This window comes from Dromaius novaehollandiae, chromosome 3, assembly GCF_036370855.1.
Source record: "Dromaius novaehollandiae isolate bDroNov1 chromosome 3, bDroNov1.hap1, whole genome shotgun sequence".
NCBI classification, from domain to species: domain Eukaryota; kingdom Metazoa; phylum Chordata; class Aves; order Casuariiformes; family Dromaiidae; genus Dromaius; species Dromaius novaehollandiae.
In genome coordinates, this window is record NC_088100.1 from 84,953,705 (window position 1) to 84,971,644 (window position 17,940).

Genomic DNA, 17,940 nt, shown 5'->3' on the forward strand with positions numbered 1-17,940 from the left:
CCAACGGCCGCCGCTAACGGCCGACCCGCTCAGCGGCCGCTAACGGCCGCCGTGGCAGGGCCGCAGCGCTTCCCCCGGCCGCGTCCCGGGGCGGTGGCCGGGCCGGCGGGTCGGGCAGCGCCTGCCCGAAGCGAGCCCGGCGGCCGCAAGCCGCCGCAGCCCGCCCGGCCGCCCGCCGGCCGTCGGTCGCCTCTCCGCGGAGCAGCCAGCAAGGGGCGCTGGGCGGCGGCTCGGCGCGCGGGGGGGGCGGGCTGCGGAGCACCTGCAGCAGCGGGGGGGCTGGGGAGCTCCGCCTCGCCCGCCCTCTCCTCCCCCGGCTGGGCACGCCCCCCGTGCCCGGCGCTAGCGCGGAGGCGGTGGGCAGCGCTGTCAACCTGCTGCAGACACAGGGCACCCGCGCGCCGCTCGCTGCCGGGGCCGGGGCCGGGGCCGGGCTGGGGCTGCCGGCTGCGCCGCGCTCGCACTTGCCCCAGCCCGGTGCGGCGCGTCCCTGAGCGTCCTGCTCCGCCACCCGCCGCCGCCGCCTCCCCGCGGGGAGCCGCCGCCGCCCGCCCGGGCACCGGGAGAGAGAGAGGGGGAGCCATGGCTGAGGGGGGCGAGGGCGAAGACGAGATCCAGTTCCTGCGAACTGTAAGCGCGGCGCCTGCCTCCCCTCCGCGCTGGCTTGGGGCACGGGGCCTGGCGCCGCCGCCGGGCGGGAGGAAGGAAGGAAGGGAGGGACCCCGCGGGGCGACTCTGCCCTGAGGCGGGCCGGGGGGCGCGGGGGCTCCCGGGTGCAGCAGCAGCGGGGTGGGGGGGGGGGTCCCGCCTGCGTGGAGGTGGGAGCGGGGGCCGGAGGCAGCGAGCGGCGCTTGTGCGGTGCCCCCGCGCTGCGGGCTGCCCGCCGCCCCGCGGGAGCCCTGCCGGCGGCGGCCCCGCAGCCCGGCCCCGCAGGCGGAGGGGGGCAACTGAGTGCGCTGGCGATGCCGCGGGGCGGGGGCGGCCCGCGGGGGTTTGGGCGGAGGGGGGAGCGGGCAGGGCGCCGCCGCCTCCCCCGGGACCCCTGCGCGCTGCCCTCCCGCCCGCCGCTGCGCGCCGCGTACTGCGGATACTAACCCTCCCCGGCTTGGAAGCTGCAGTCGCACTCCTCTTGCAAAAATAGAATTTAAAAAAAAAAAAAAAAATCACCTCTCTTCCTCCCCGCCGAGGTTCCCACTAACTTGCAGGTTTTCTCCTCGCTGGGCACGAACTAATACATTTTTTTATTCTTTTTGGCGCAAGCATCCTTTCTTTACTTCTCTTTTCCTCAGTCCAAAGCATGTTAAGGTGGTGAAGCATTTCTTCCCTCAATTTAATTCGTATATTAGAACCGTTACATTTATGCTTATCTGGTTTATTTTTCTTCAAGCGATGCTTTTATTTACCTTCTGGGGCATGTCCCAAGCGCTGTTTATATGCACAACCCTAGCAAGTTTTGCAGATGGGCATATTTGACTGATGCTGTACAGAGATCCTGTCACAGTTTTAGGAAAAATTGCTGAGACATTTGATAGGTAGAGACACTGAAACTGTGTGGCAAAGCTTAGCTTCATTTTTCTCTTTATTTAGTACAGCCTGCTTTAGAAAGTGTTCACAGTGTCATGCAAGAAAGTGCATTAAAACGGGGGGGAAGTTTAGCACGTAGAGAACATATGTGAAGCGTGTTCATACGAGTTTTGCAGCGTTGTGAATCCTGGATGTCCCTCTTTTTATGTTTATTTTGGTTAGAAACCTTAAAACAATAGATATACATCATAATCTTTATTCATTTATTTTGAATTCGTGGAAAAGCTAGTCTTACTGGGAATATAGCTGTTATGCAACACTGACATGAAGACAGTCAACTTTTTTCCTCTCAGCTTCTGTTGTAGTCTTGCCTAACATTTAAAGACAAAACAAAAATATTTCTTTGAAGGAAAATGTGTCGTTTCAATTTATGTGAGTTTTATTGTTAGTACTCCTTACTGTTAAATATTTTTGGAAGACTTCCACAATGACAGGCTTACTGCAGGTTTAAATGTTAAGCTGAGCTCATGGAAGTGCTGTTATCTGAATGCTTAATAGGGAAAAAGAAGCAGCGTGCATGCTAATGCCACTTTGCTCATAGAGAGTAATGTTAAGCTACAGCACCTGACAGCAGCAGCACATTATGTAAAACAACACTCCAGATAATGTGTGTCAGGCTCAATAAAGACTTGGCAATCCTAGCCTTAGACTAGCCTTAAAAAATTTTTAGAATGTTGTACTGGTGGTAAAGTGACCTTGAAAAACTTGGTAAACTGAGGCATTTTTTTAATGTAGTGAAAGAAAAAGGGGCCTGAGAAATTTCCTTTTCTGTGAAGTTTTGACTCTCTAGTCCATAGCTGTGTGTTTGTGGTGATTTGACTTTTCATTTCTTTGTCTAAGTTACCAATGCTTCTTGGAAAAGTTGCTTTTAAAACATTCGCAACCTAGTCTTTCTTCTATCTATTCTTAGAAAGTTTGGATTGATATTCTCTAAAGCTATTAGATGTGTTTAACTTTCTGAATGGCATGAATAGAAAGCACTGAAAATTGAATATTACCTGATAACTGCTGCAGTTTCTGTTTGTAGTTGCTTATTTTTAGGGTAGTAATTAGGGACCAACAAATGCATGAATGGTTTGGTAGATAAACACAAGTTTTTCAAAGAACACCTTATGCAAATGAAAAAGCTTTTTGTGCTTTTAATACCTTAATCATGACTTTTGTAGACCCACTCACTACGCATAAGGAGTGTTCTTTGTATTTTCTTCTTTTGCAAGACACTGCTAAACTTTCTAAAATGCAGGTTCTTTTTCTGATGTTTCGGAATTATTCTAGCATCTCTAAAGCTAATCCTGGAATGTAAACACAATATAGTATTTTTAATATTTAAAGAGGAATATGGGATTTTTTTCAGCACAAATTCCATATTTATTTGCACTAAACTGCTAAATTGAATTTGTATTTGCCCTCTGTTTTGATCGGTTTTGGTCGGTGATTTTGCTTTCTTCTGCATATATTCCTACGTTGCCTAATGATTCCTCTTTGTTTAGTGCTTTTATTTTTATTTTTTGATGAAGTGGTGTCATGCATTTCCTCCTACAAGTTTGCTGCTAAGGTGGATTTTTGTTTCTTTTGGGAACAATCTGAGTTTGACACATCACTTTGGAGGAAGTGGATGTGACCTGTGAATGCCTTGGATTTCTGGAAGCATCACTCTTTAAATTGTTTGAGAATCCTTCTGACAGGCTGGAATTCAACTGCTGTGCTATTTGGGCTCTCCCCAAGGAAATTTTTTGCAGTCCTGTGAATTTCATGCTTTTCCAGGGTTCCCCCATTTGCTGAATACTCCGGTTGGAGATAGCTTTGTATTACATGTGTCCTTTCTTGGGGTTGGGCATACTGACTTCTGCCAGTGAATGCATACGTGGTGCACAAGAGGAATGGAGAAGAGCAAGTGCCTTGCTTTTGCTTGTAGTAGTTGTGAGGGAGACTACTTCCCTGTGCAGTTTTAAAAAATATTAAAAGACATGTACAAAATGAACTTCTACTCTTCATTCTTCACATTCAAGAATATAAAACATTTATAGTTAATATAGGAATGATGTTTATTTTTTCAGGATGCCTAGTTTGCCCACAGGGAAAACAATTCAGAGTTCCAGGAGAGAACAGAAAACTCTTTAGTAGAAAGAGCCCATGCGTTTAGACACTGCATACATGGAAGGACTGATTTTCATGTGCAGAATGCCCATAAGGAAAGGCCTTGTCATGGAGCAGGTTTGTAAGCTGTTAATGGAATTAAAACAATTGCGATATGTCAGCAAAACACTATCCGATATTATCCATTATATCGGATAAAGGTGTTCTGAGTCTTGGAAGCAGTTACGTATCTAGGAGTGACAAACACCCTCACAGTCTATTCATTGGGTCTGAGGATTTTCCTGATACCAGTGGGTATGGCTTTCTGCAGCCTTGGAGAAAATTAGACGCAGATCTGCTTTTAGGTGTTTGTGGTAGGACATACCACCAAGACCCGCTGAATGGAGGCTGACGCAGTTATGGCCTTTCTCACTGTCCTTTGAGGCGGTGAAGGCTAACATGCCTGTGGGAAATCAAAAGCATGATCAGTGAGAGTAGCATGCTTCCCCAGCTCTGCCGGACACATCGTCTCCTTTCCATCTCTTTATTTCAAGACTGGAATGCTGATATTCCACTGTGTGCTCTCTGCTAATGCTTTTTTTCATTCGTTTAATTGGTAACTTGCAGCAAAATAGGATCTCTTGCTTGTAGGAACATATTCTATGCTGCCTTATTTTCTATGTGGATTTATAATTCTTTTGAGTGCGGCTCTTGGAGAAAAGTATAAGGGTACTTTCCAATAGTGGAAAAGTACTTCTAACTGAAACTGAACGTTATTTAGGATTCATGTCTGATGGGCAAGGGATTTTCTTAACTCAGCTCTGGGACTTAATACTTCAGATAATAAGAGAACTGAGTGGATGGCAGAGAATTTTTCTTCAGTCCAAAATGAAGAACGTAACATGATCTTGTTTGAAGGACAAGAACTCTGTGATTCCAGAGTCGCTTCTCTTCTGTTCCAGATATTCTTCATAAGGATCCCATTTAAACAGTGAATGTCACTTTAAATCTGATTAAAAACATGTGCTTAGGTGTGATCCTGAATGACCGTATCATGACTGTGGGACTACAGACAAATGAAGAACCTGGATAAACAGTCTGAAGATCATGTTAGTTGTTCCAAATACTAAGGAACTAAACATAAAAAGAATTGTTCCTATGTGTATCTCACAGTTAAATGGAATAGATTTTTTTTTCTGTAGTAATTTTTATACACTGCATGTCCTAAAGTGGTTTATCATAGTGTGTTAGATTCTGGTAGCTGCAATCATCAAACGTACAAACGCAGCTGCTAATGTGCACTGAGGAAAATGCTCAAAAGCAGCCTTGGATATTAGGAGCAATTTTAAAAGGAAAGAACATCAAAACACACTTTGGCTAGCCTCTGTTTATTTTAAAAAGTATTTCTTGTAACTGTCAGTATGTGGGATGGCATGGCTGAGATTGCAGGGTTCGTACCTTCCCCTCTAAAGCACTGCACTGCAGTACAGATACGGAATATGCTCTCGAATTCTATTTTGGAATTGAGCTGGACAGACTGTTTGTAGTGAACAGATTTTAGCTAGGACACTCTGTCCCTTTTTTATTTGGTAATTATGTACAAACATTTTTTTTTTTTTTGATTCAAAAACTGTTTGACAAACATTTTATACCACCATTAGGATGACCTTACTGGATAAAATCAGTTATCTAGTCTGTATACTGTCTTGTCCAGTGTTCTATATCTGGAGGCTGTCTGTATCAGATGTGTCAGGTGGAGCTTAAGGAAGCTCTGTAACAGCATAGTCAGTCTACCTGCGAAGTTTTTCCTGCCCTGTGAATGAGTTGACAAATGTCCTGAGCCATAAAGGACTTCTTTTCAGTGTCTGAATATGTTTTGATGCATGGTGCTCCTTAATGTCACCAAGGCCTGATGAATATTGATTGCAGAAGTTCAGGCTGTGGGGCTGGTTAGACAGACAGAATTCCAGTATGAAAACTGGTGAATTTCTGAATGAAGACTTAATGCAGTTTCAGAATCTACATCTGCCTTGGACTTCCCTGTTTGAATGCTACATTGTTACAGGCATGTTTTAAAGGTGTTTTTCCTCCTATAGAGCTGTGTGGAAGATGAACAAGAAGACTGTGATTCAGGAAGGTGCACCACTCTTTCTTGCATGGTATACATGACATGGTAGATAGCCTTTGCTGAACTGTAAAATGAACACATTTTATTAGTTTATTAGTTTAAATTTCTCTTACTATGGATCTTGCAATTAGACTTGTGGTTGATGAAAGAAATTAGCAGTGTACTTTCTGTGTATTTGTCTTAATCTTTTTTTCTTAATTTGCACACAAAATGAGTAGTATCTCTTTACTTATTAGCAAATAATTACTTGCAAATGCTATAAAGCAGTCTCATAGCATGAAGCTCTGCTTAATCGTCATAAATACGTACCACACATTTACTGCTGTGTGTTGTTAAGAATAACTAAAAATAAATATATTAGTCAAATGAACAAAATATATTTTATAGTATCACTTATTAAAAATGTTTGCTTAGATCAATTTGTAATGGTTACCATGGGTTAGTGAAGTTCTGTTCTGTAGCTCAAGGGTAAAGCTGTGATCTTCATGAAGGCAGAGTTCCTATTGATTTCAGTGGAATCAGGATTTCATCTCCAGATTTAGTTTGCGGGCAGAATGACCAGAAATGTACATGTAATATGTGTTATTTTGTAAATGTAAGCTTGGTTCTGAAAAATACTACAAAAAAATCTATGAAAAGATTCAATCTTTGGTATGAATTGCTGCCAGCTATGACACTGTTAAGAGACTTTTTTGTGGCTTATCTGATGCATCTCTTAGTGCAGCAGTTCTGGGAAATTAAGCTGTGCGAGTCTGTGGAGATGGCTGTCCCTGTCATGGTACTATTGTGCAAATGAAATTACAGCAATTTTCTGCTTGTATTTTGAACTAGTGAGGGGCTTCCTGTTTTATTCATCATCAGTGGGAATTTTCTGTTGACGGCAAGTGGATAGTTTACTTCCTCAAAAGAAAAAGTTCTCAAAATTACTCGTTTGCCCTCGGAAATTACTTATGTTTTCCTGTTAATATTGTTGTACACTTCATTTCTGAACAAGAGTAGTCTTGTCAGTGTGCAGAAAGTTCTGTAGTTCTGAAGTGGGAACTCACTAGTGACATACCAGAAAACTGCCAGAAGTTGAGCTCTGGTTTGATTGAATTACTTGGTTTGAATTTTTTCCTAAAGCACTAAGTGTAAGTGAAGAGAGAGAGTAACTAATGAGTATCATAGGAGTTCAGGAGCCCTGATTTTTTTTATATTTTGTCCAATTTCATCCATCTCCCTTACAAAGAGACATATTTCATTTGGTCTTATTAAGATGAAAAAAAAAAATAGACTTTGTATCATGTGTTACAAATAAAATTATAAAACTTAAAAGTAATTTATTTTCTTTTGATGGAGGCTGCAGATGGGAAGCCTGTTACTTGATCCTTCAAACAACTTCAAAACACCCATTTTAAATCTTAACCATGGTCAGACAGAAGGGAGAACACAGCACTTTCATTATTGACACAGTTAATAGCCTGGAAACTCTCCTGATAGCAAAGTAAGCATAGCCTTGTGCAAATTTCTGCCTCTAGTCTGTGTTCTGCCATCGTCATAAGCCCTATACTATGTTTTGCATGTGTATGGTGCTCAAGCCCTGTCTGGCTGGGTTGGCTATAGCGCTCTCAGTGTGGAGCACCTCTTGAAGAGGCTGCCTGTTGCCTGATGCATCTCCGTAAATAAGAAAAGGCATGAAGGGACTAGTTTATATAACAGTATAAGCATTTTAAAGGCAACTGTAACGATGCAGAGCTGCTTCAATATTCTGTGCCCATCGGGGGCACAGCGGTGGTGTTTCTTGGCTGTCAGTGCAGCAAATCAAACAACTTAAGGTAGTCACTGCCTGCAACATCGTCACGGGAAAGGTCATCCTGGTTTTGTAACAAAAACTAGCAGGGACTTGCACCAGCTTCTAGAGTGGTGTAGCTTTATATGTTTGCTGTTCTCAGTTGTTAATAAACTGGAGTTTAATTAAATAGTTGTGTAATCATTTATGAAAGAATTCTTGCTTGTCTTTGTTGTTTTTTGCTTTATAATAATGGTGGTGTAGCTTGTCAGGGGAAAGTGTGTAAACTTTTTAAATATATTGCTGCTTCCAGAGCCCAATGATATGTTACTCAACCATAGATTCAAATAGATATATTTGATAATTCACATTTAAGTTTGAGACATGTATTGCCATTTAGTTTGCAGCTTTGCTTAGCCTCTCAAAATTGCTAAAAAATAAAAAATAAAAAAAAATCTAGGATTTAGGTGCCCACTGTTTGGAAGCTAAACTGCAAATGAGAAGTACAAAGGATAAGGAAGGTATCATAAAATGAACTGCGTTAACTTATTTTGACAGTTGCAATTTTTGTTTAAATGTAATGTCATAAGGGTCAGTTTTACAGAGATAATAATGTGTTTATAAAAGCCCTCACAGTAGCAGCTACATTGCTACACTTTCAATAATAAGATGGATACAGTCTTTCAATGTTGAGGCATAAATCAGTGTTTATCATAGTGAGGAATGACTTCTTTATAATTATTATGAGTTTGAAGAAAATTGGAAATATAATAGGTTACATAGTAATATAATACACTCCCTAGTAAGATTTTGTCAAAAGCTGAGAAGATATCATTCTGTAAGATGCATGCATTGGTGAATTTTTAACCTGCAGGATATTTTATTGTAGGACAGCTTTTTTTTGTTCACATTCTGAACACAGAAAAGAAGTAACAAGGTCATTACGTTTTCTGAGATCCAGCTTCCCAGAAGATTTCAGAATAATTTATGCTGTATAAGGACATACTTCCTGTTATAAGGTTATGCTTTTTAACTTGACCAAAGGAAATAAAATCTGATGGATATTAGCTAGTGGGCTAGTTACAGAACAAAGTGTGGAGCACCAGCACATCGTGTCTCTCCACCTCTGTGGAAACTGCTCTGGAATCCCACTGTGAAAGCTGAGCACACTGAATTTGGAGGGTGTCCTGGCTTAAATCCTGCTTTCAAAGGAATGGTGGAAGGAAGCAATGCAATTTGCATTGGCTCTTTATGTGTTTTCCCAGGGAATGCCAGAAAATGAAGTTGTATTAGTGGAATCAAGCCAGAAATGGCTGTCTCCTGTAGCTATATTCCTTCATTCCAAACAATGCAAACCTAGAAAAAAGACTGCCTGGACTTTGTGTGGGATGCCTTCTTTGGGTTCTTAAAAGCGAAAAGGGGAAGGAGGAAAAAAACTTCCTTAGATGTGTATATCAGACAGTTTTCCTTGATATATGAATATCTTTCATTCCTGTGATGGTTAAAACAAGTGCTTAAATAGAGATTGAGGTGGAGGAATGGAAAGAATTTGAAGGGCGTTCAGAGTAAGCCTAGGTAATTGGATAGATCTGGTTAAGACTCAGTAGATAGATGGATTCATTTGCTGGTAATTGATCCTCATCATACGTCAGGGATGTAGCCATGCTGATAAACATTTGGAAATCATTAATGGAATTCTTGGTGTGTTTATTGTCTAGTTGCAAACTGGAACCATTTCAGTGGCACTAGGAGAGCACAGGGTAGGTGATTAAATCTCTTTATATGGACACATGGCATTCATCCTAAAGCAGTCTTTGATAAAGCATTTGGTTGCGATGGTGATAGCGGCCTCCTACGTGCCTACATGGTGGCGAAGAGTCCTTTAGCCCCACAGCAGTCTTGAGAATGCTGAGTTGCTCTAATATTGAGGGGCCAGACTGAAAATAGACATAAATTGTGTGACTTCACATTTTTTGACTACACTTACGGTGTTGGTAATGCTAATGCATAGACTTTTATATATGTTTACTCAGTCTTGTAGGGAGTACCAGGGAGGTGGAACGCACACCCTTTTTTCCAGGCAGCAGACGAATAATACAATATGCAATATGTGATGCAGGGAGATGTTCAGTAAGAATGAAATGAAGATAGAGAACACTTTTATGTTGGTATCACAGGTAACATAATAGTCCTTCATTGCTAAAGAGCTGGATTAATATTCTTTTAGAAACTAGTATTAAATACATGTGCTCATCTTCTTCTCCCTGACCCCCTCCTGACCTCAGTTGACATTTATGGAAAGCCAAGATTTGCCTAGTGTTTTCACACACGCTAGCTAGTCCAGCAAGCAACTGGAGGGGCTGCAATGTTGCATTTATGCAGACATGACAATTCTTTTGTGGGAACTGTCGTAGCAGGCATGGCGGAAGAGATCTAACTCTCCTCGTAAAGGAACTGATGGAGATTGAAGTCTGTGCTGATGGCACTGTAAAAACTTTCAGGGCCAAAAATGTTAGGTAACATTCACTGTGATTGTTTAGGCAAAGAATCCATAAACCAGTGCCATCAGAGATGTAAACACAGTGCTGGAATAGTAAGGATAACACAGGTAGGAGTTGGATTTATTGGTATGTGCAAAAGAAGTGTGCCTGATATCTTCATAGAATTAGGTAGCACAGTTGGTCCTTAGAAAGGCTAGTGAGCAAAAACTCACTAGTTTAGTACATACTAACTGCAGGGGGATGATAGCTATATAGGCAAAATGAGAAATCTTCTCAAATGCCATAGGCATTCCATCATTCTTGACTGAATTTGTGCAGGGTAGACTTCATAAAATAACAGTTTGCAAGCTGAAATGTTTTTGAGTAGGTCTTAGCATGATAGTCTGACTGCTTGGGCAGCTTGGTATATCAGCCCTTATTGACTCTTTAATCTCTTTTAATACATTTGATGTAGTGAATACTATGCATTTTAGAAGCTGCTACTTCTGGTACTGGTATTTTGGTGAAAAAATCTTAAAGCTTGCAAAAGGAAAAACGTTGCAAATGAAGCAGTCAATGAAAGACTGATCTTCCATTTTGAGCTGAGTAGGGTTCTTGTAGAAATATCCTGGAAATTTTCTTTTGGTATGAGAAGGTTTCTGGAAAAACTATGGAAGAAGTGCTGTTGCATTTTGAATTGTTTCAAAATGTTACTTGCAATGTTATGTCTCAGATTAAAGCTTAATTGAAGCTGGTAGAAAGATATTTTCCAGAGGGTGGCTCTTACACTTAGATTTTTTTTCCTCCTGCTCTCCTGATCTGACAAAGGGTAAAGATAAGTGTGTTGTTTTTCTTTTTTTTTTTTTTTGCCTCACAGAACAAGAAGTGTATTAAAAACAATACATCAGGTTTACAAGGCAAGAGGGAGTTTATGACGAGAACTTCAGTAGTCTGTTTCTCTGCATCATTTGTTTTGATCTATGACTAGTCTGCATTTTCTCCCCCTTCTCCTTTCCCTTTGCATGCCTGCTCTCAGGAAACCACCTGCCCCTCACTGGGGTGAGGGATCCCCAAATCCTTAATTTTGTCTGAGCAGCATTTGGCTAGAAAGAAAAAGGGATGGAATGAGGGAGGGAGGGATGTCAAATCTCATAGGTGATCTTTGCTATCCCTAAAGCTGAAGGGAGGTATCTTTTTGTAGGAGAAACGTGCTGCTCAGTTCAGTAAGCATTATAAACTTGCATTTTTAAAAACTGAAATGTGTATACCTCTTTATTGACTGTAGCCAGCTGAGAATGTAGGAATTTAAATTCTTACTGACTTGGGACTATTTTTGAATGGTCAAGTCAACCCTTCTCACATCTGTTTTAGTCTACTGAAAACTTTTAGATGATATATTGATTTTTAGATGATGATATATTTCATTGAGGATGTTACAGGCATCATTTTCTGGATTAGTCTGATTATATCACAAGTTATGTATTTCTCTTTTTTAATTCTGAGGTTTTTAGTTGATTTCTAGCTTATAATTTGGGGGTTTGCTGCAAATGCAGCTGAAGTCCCAGAATTTCTTATTTCCTTGTATACTTCTTCACAGGTCTGTTAGTGGTGCAGAATCAGGTGTTTCCTGTTTTAGCTTCTTTATTATTCTGCCCTCTGTCCTATGGTTTCTTTCTCACTGGACAGCTGCAGAGTTAAGAGAGCATCACTGGCAATATTATTCCCTTTCAGACCAGTCTGTTCTGGGGGCTGCCCCTCAGGTTTGGTGAAAGTCACCTCTCTGCAGAAGTCCAGTTCCTCGGCTTAAGGAATCACCTGGTCTGGCCCTCTGCACAGAGATGAGCTCTGCTGACTCGGAGAAAATCTTTAGGTGAGAGACTGTATCGGTTTTCCTAAACCTCTAATCCTGTAAAGTAATCCAATTAATATACTGTGTGAGAAATGCTCAACCTTCAGAACTTGATGGGGGAGATTTGTTTCCATGCATGGTATTTGCATTTCTTTTTATATAGGAAGGTCTTGCTGCACTTTTTGATTTACTAACAGAATAAACTAACATGGATCAGAGCAAACATTCAATGAAGGAATGAGTTTAATTGGGTAGTAAACTGTGTGGGGGTGTGAACATTACAAAACTACATCTTTTCTATGTACCTGTGTGATTTCCTATTGATGAGTGAGGTTTTTTATGATGATTTATGTCTGTTACAGAATTACAGTTTGACAATTGGAACCACATCTAGAGCTTGGGAAGCGCACTTTGTTGTAGTAAGTTCTTATTCAAAAGTTATGGTTTGCTATTAGTAACTGTACCATAGTGATTTGTTTTTATTTTTATTTTTATTTTTTGTGGGGAGGGGCAGAGAAATGAAGAGTTCTGGGCTTAGAATGGATTTGTAGCAGCATTATATACCTTTAAATACAGTGATCAGCTGCAGAAAATCCTTAAACTCCTTTGGAAATTTCTAACTGGATCTCATTTTCCCTGCCTAAAAAATAAATAGTTTAAATAAAGTAAATACATAAAACAGGCAGGTTGCTGTAACATGCTGTTAAGGGCTATTTCGTTAGCAAAAGGGTAGGAGAAAATACTTATGGTACAAACACAATTGTTGGCCATAAGCCTGAAAACAAATCTTGTATTACAAAGGCTGCTTCAAGTAAAAACCTGGCTCTCTGACCTGTTACTTAAATTCTACTACAATCTGAATGTAAATTAATTGATTTTAGTTTAATATCTAGCAGAATAATCTGCTCTACAACTGTTAAACATTTTATGAACCAGTTTGCTTGTCAGTGACTGCACAGGATTTAAAATAGGCAACATTTTCTTAAATGTTTAAGTTGATCTTTTGAAAGAGGAGTTTAAAGGTCATTTGTGGTTTGATCATTATGCGCAGCAGTTCATGTCAGTGAGTTGCATACCATCAAGGAAAGACTACGGCTGTATCTATGTTTGGAAAAGTCTGGTTCTGTTCTCACTGGAGTTAATGTGAAAGCCCCTCCTGACTTTAACCAAAGCTGAATCACACACTAATAGCCTTGTGTACTGTTCTAAATAATGGTCTAAATGTATTCAATGCATATGCTTTTCTGTGCTCTTTGTCTGCCATTTTGAGTACAATTAATACTTACCTTGCTTATGCACCAAAAGTGTGTGCCTTGGCTTTGCACCATTAGTGTAAAAATATATACTGTGTTGCTATTCAGAAATGTTTACATCTAATTATGGGTAGGCTGTTCCAACTTTGCTACACAGATGTACTATTTTGTCCACTTCAACAAAGGTAATCATCTGTCATATGTTTCTCTTTTCTGAGAAGAAAGCTAGAATTATCTTATTGTACTAAGCTCCTTGAAGTCTTTGTTTGTAAGCTAAGTACTGTTCTTGCTGGGTAGCATCTTTAATTAAAGTGTGCTGTTACTGTGTCCAGCTAATTTTTATTATGTCATCTGTGAAATCCATAGTAAGCACTAATTTGGAATTGAGATAATGTATGCTATGTAATTTACTCAGAAAGTTATATATTCTGTACTGTTCTAAGGGGGAGTACTGCTTTTTAGTTGCTTGCACACAGAACACTTATTTTTCTATTCTGTTTCTCTTACTCTTCTACTGTGGTATCTTTATTTCTATCTTTTCTTTTTGAAAAAAAATCTTTTTGCCTCATCTGTATTGTAAGGTTGGAGATCGATGTTGTCTTGAAGGTCTTACTTTTAGGTGAATGCTGTCACTTTTGTTTAGTTATTGAGAAAAGTTTCAATCACACTTCAAGGTAAGAAACTGTAACTTCTCACAGATAGGTCCTGAAAGATTCTAGGTTCTCCTGTCTCCATGGTATCTCCAAGCCTAATAAAAGCCAATTTGAGTTTAGGGATATCAACACTTAATGGAACTGAGCTCTCACTGTGCAGTGTTGCTGTTTCAGACTCATGTTAAATACAACGATAGTGAAATAGTGAAAATTACACATGCTTTCAGGTTAATCGTAGAGAGCAGGTTAATTGTAAAATAGGCCTACTTTTTCTGAGTTTATCAGGATTATTTACACTGTACTTAGAATGTAGCAGAATATGTGATGAAAAAGTGTGTAGACATGGGAATATTCAAGCCTTTACCTTCTACTTTAATTTTTTCACTCTGCTTAGTCTGGCACTTTGACTCCTGGCTTACAGTAAAACTGTGACCATCTGTAATGGAAAGGTCTTCAACCAATTTTTGGTTACAGATACTTTATAATGGTCCTTTTCCAGCTTATTTCCTGCTAAAATGGACCATGAATTTCCCTCTGTATTTACTGAATTGTCCATACATGGAACCAAACCTTCTGTGCACCCTTGCATCTGTTGCATTATAAAGTAGTCATTGCTTTTCTCTTGAGTATTACCTACGTGTTGTCTAATTGTGGTTCATTATTTCAGATGATATATATGTCATGTTTTCATGACTATGTTTGCTGAAAATGTTGTGTGCTGCTTATCTCTTCTTCTTAAGCACTGAAATTGACTTGGATCAGACTAAGAGTAAGAAAATGACCAATATCAATACTCACTTGAAAGTATATATTACTTACTTTTTTCTTTCATATTTCTTTATTGTTGATGCTTCATGGTTGTTCTTGACCTTGTATGAATTTATGCTTGAATTTACTGTCTAAATTAACCTGTATCTGGATTTGAACTCAATTTCAATCTTTAAATTCCTTCAGAAATGCATCTTTTCTTTGAGGAGCTCCAGAGATGTGCCCTAAATACTAGTTCTGCATCTTAAGGAAGACAGTAATGTTGAGGAAAAATAGAATAGTTTTTATATACAGCTATCCAATCTCTTGTCTTCTTTTGAAAACTGACCTGCTATTACATATTGTTTTGTTCTCTTGGTCCAACTCCTGTTGAAGTCAAGGTTAATGTAGTTTTTTGTTTGGATTAGGATCTTACTAAATAGAATACATTCTTGTATGAAGAAGTATATAATCTAAAGAGCTCAGTGTATTGTAATAATCTTAAAGTCATTGTAGTTTTATGATAAAAAATTGAAAGGGTTTATCACTTTATCATGCTTTTTCCTTTGGCTGTGGGTAAAGAATTATTTTGAAATGTTTTAACTGTGTATTATTTATTATATGGGAGATGGAAATTACTTTTATGTATTGCTTAACACTTTCTGTCATCTAAGATTTTTGTGACTCTTTCTCTTTGTGTTTCCCTTCTTGCAGTTACTCTTTGGTTTTTCTATTTCAGGCCAATGGTAGAAGGGCCTTTTCTTTGTCCTATGAAATTTTGTTCAGTTTTTTTTCAAGGTGAAAAGCAACTTAAAATCCCAACATCTCATCTCTAATTTTTGTTCCTCAGAAAGGAACTACAGTATGGTAAAACCATAAATACATACATTTTCTAAGACAGGTCACGTTTTTGAAAGCTGTGGCAATACTGGGGTCAGAGAAAAGAAAAGAATTTGGGTGGACTTGGTTGCTTCTGACCTGGAAGATAGCCCAAAACACCTATTGCTTCCACTCCTTATGAGGTAAGGGAAAGTGTGTTGCAGAAGTCACTCCATCACTCCCCTCAAATGTCAAGATAGAAAGCAGGGAGATCTCAGTCAGACTGCCCAGCTTTGTCACGGACTGCCAGAATTAATTAATTCCTCACTGGCCTCTCCTCATCCTAATTTCTAATTTCTCAGCAGCAAGAAAAAGCTGGATTGCACTTGGTTACTCATATCAAGCCCTCGGGTCTGTGGGAGGCAGTCCTCTTTGTTCCTGACCAATTTTTGGATGGTTCAGCTGGATATGTGAAGTGTTTGCCATGGTAGTACCAGAGGATTTTGAGTTCACGCTTCCTGGTGGCTGAGGGTTTCCTCTTTCATTGGGATGTCTAAGAGAATTCAAATAAGGAAGTGTGGTGAGGCAGCAATGTAGTATTCACTATGTTTTGGCTGTGCAACTTTTGTTATTTAAAACGTGTTCTTTTAATAACCTATCTAGAGATGATTGTATATTTTAGATTTCATCTTTTTTAGTTTTGGATTCAAAGTCATTTGTGCTAAGGATTGTATCTTTACATACTATATGTTCAGACAGTATTTAGCAGGTAGGAGAGGCCAACAGAACACAAAAATCAGTGCACTGTCATCAGTCCAATGCTGCAAAACAGTAATTGCTGAGAGTAAATCTTTGTAGCTGAAATGTGCACAAAGTCCATCATTATCTTTTGATATTCACTCATGTTTAAGGGCAGGGATGTGTCAGTTGAAAGTATAATTGTAACTGAATTGTAATCATGACGTGATGTTTGTGAGCTGACTCTGGAGTGTGAAAGAAGCTCCCATTATCAGATTCAGTGATGATCCAGGCAACAAAGAGTCATAGAGTATTATTAAAGATTAGCTTATAGAAGTATTTTTCGTATCTGAGTAGTCAACATGACACCTATGAAACTGTAGTACAGCTTGCAGTGTGGAATTCTCCAGTATTGTTCTAAATGAAGACTTTTCCTATGAGAAAAGAGTTATATTTTTAGATTTTTTTTTAACAGCGTGCTAGATTAGTAAAGTTACTAAAGGGAACTGTCAAATTAGCAAGTTTCTTGAAAGGTTTCACTGTTTTTTGCTGTTTTTTTTTTTCCCCCCTCCCCACTCTTGAGACTTTGGGCATTAGGGATTCTGCTGCATTGTTGTGCTATATTTCAGGGCATTAGCTGCACAGCTTAGCTGGCATGGTTTTGTTGTTGGCAACAAGGCTATCCAAAGGAGATGAATCATCCAATTTTATAGTCTTGAGTCTTGCAAGATCAAGAACGAAAAGGTATTTCTTTTTCTTGGCAGAGAATTGTAAAACATGTGAAATGTAATGAGTAACGACTGTTCCTGACTATTTCACTTAAATACAGATTGGTGTGTGTGTGTGCGCGCGCGTGTGTGCGCGCGTGTGTGTGTATATTTAACAACAAATATTCTGGTATTTGTTTCTCTTCCTAAACTAACAGAGATATCAGTAAGATTCATCCCGTAATTAAAAAAAAAAAATCAGAAACCAAGCATACATTAACAGATTTTGTGCGGATGTGTATAGACCTGGTTAGGAAACTTGGTAGAAAGTGATTTAGCTTTTCCTTTAGATTAGAGGGAGGGAAATCTGATGTGAGGGCTTGTAAGACAAGTGGAGTCCAGACAACTCTGAAAATTAAATGCTGTCCTTTTTAGCTACAGAGCAGTTGTAAAGGTCAGTGGTGGATCAGGTGTTAAGGATTCAGTCTACTTGTTGCTTAATGAATTTGGGGTCTTTGAAGTATAGTCCTTGTGGTCTCTTGGAAAATGCTGCAGGGTAGTTCAGCTTTTGATTGACTCTTGCCCCTGTATCCTGATCCTCAGTGTGCATACCCAGATTTCCATCTATAATTTGAGGATGAAGATGTTTTCTTCTCTCTGTAAATTGCTGGAGAGGGATTGATCAAAAATGTAAAGTGTGAATTAATTATTATCATTGTTTTCCTACTGATTTTTGGCTGCTTCTGGGCCCTGAGTAGGTGTTTTAATTGAACCGGGCTTTTCTTGGTGATTTGTGTAGTCTGAATAGTTAAAAGTATTCCTTTTGTTATCCCACACTTCATACTTGTTGGATTTCTCCTGAATAAGGTCCTTCAGCAATCAAAATGTTGCATCTGGTTCTAATCCATGATATAGGAGGCTATTGGAATTGTGACTGTTCTGTCTCCTGTCATGTTCTTCAGGTGAAACCTATACCCATCTTTATGAAAAAAAGAGTTAACTAATTCTTCTATGGTTCCTTTGCACTCTGCAGAGATAAATTAAGTGGGCTCCTGTAGTACTTGCAGAAGACCTCTCAGCCAAAAACACCCCTATCTTTTCTGTGAAGGTTATGCCAACTTAGATTCCCTTTGATCTG

The 17,940-nt window shown here is 39.9% G+C and overlaps 1 protein-coding gene across 1 annotated transcript in view; it reads left to right on the plus strand.

Annotated features, from left to right (window-relative positions):
• Positions 1–300: 300 nt before the first annotated feature.
• The window catches only part of RYR2 (ryanodine receptor 2), a 470,020-nt gene continuing 452,380 nt past the window's right edge, over positions 301–17,940 (plus strand). Inside the window, exons 1-2 of the mRNA XM_064509351.1 lie at positions 301–630; positions 12,248–12,304. Coding sequence (XP_064365421.1) covers positions 583–630; positions 12,248–12,304 — 105 coding nt within the window. The 5' untranslated portion in view covers positions 301–582. The remainder of the gene's footprint in view (positions 631–12,247; positions 12,305–17,940) is intronic.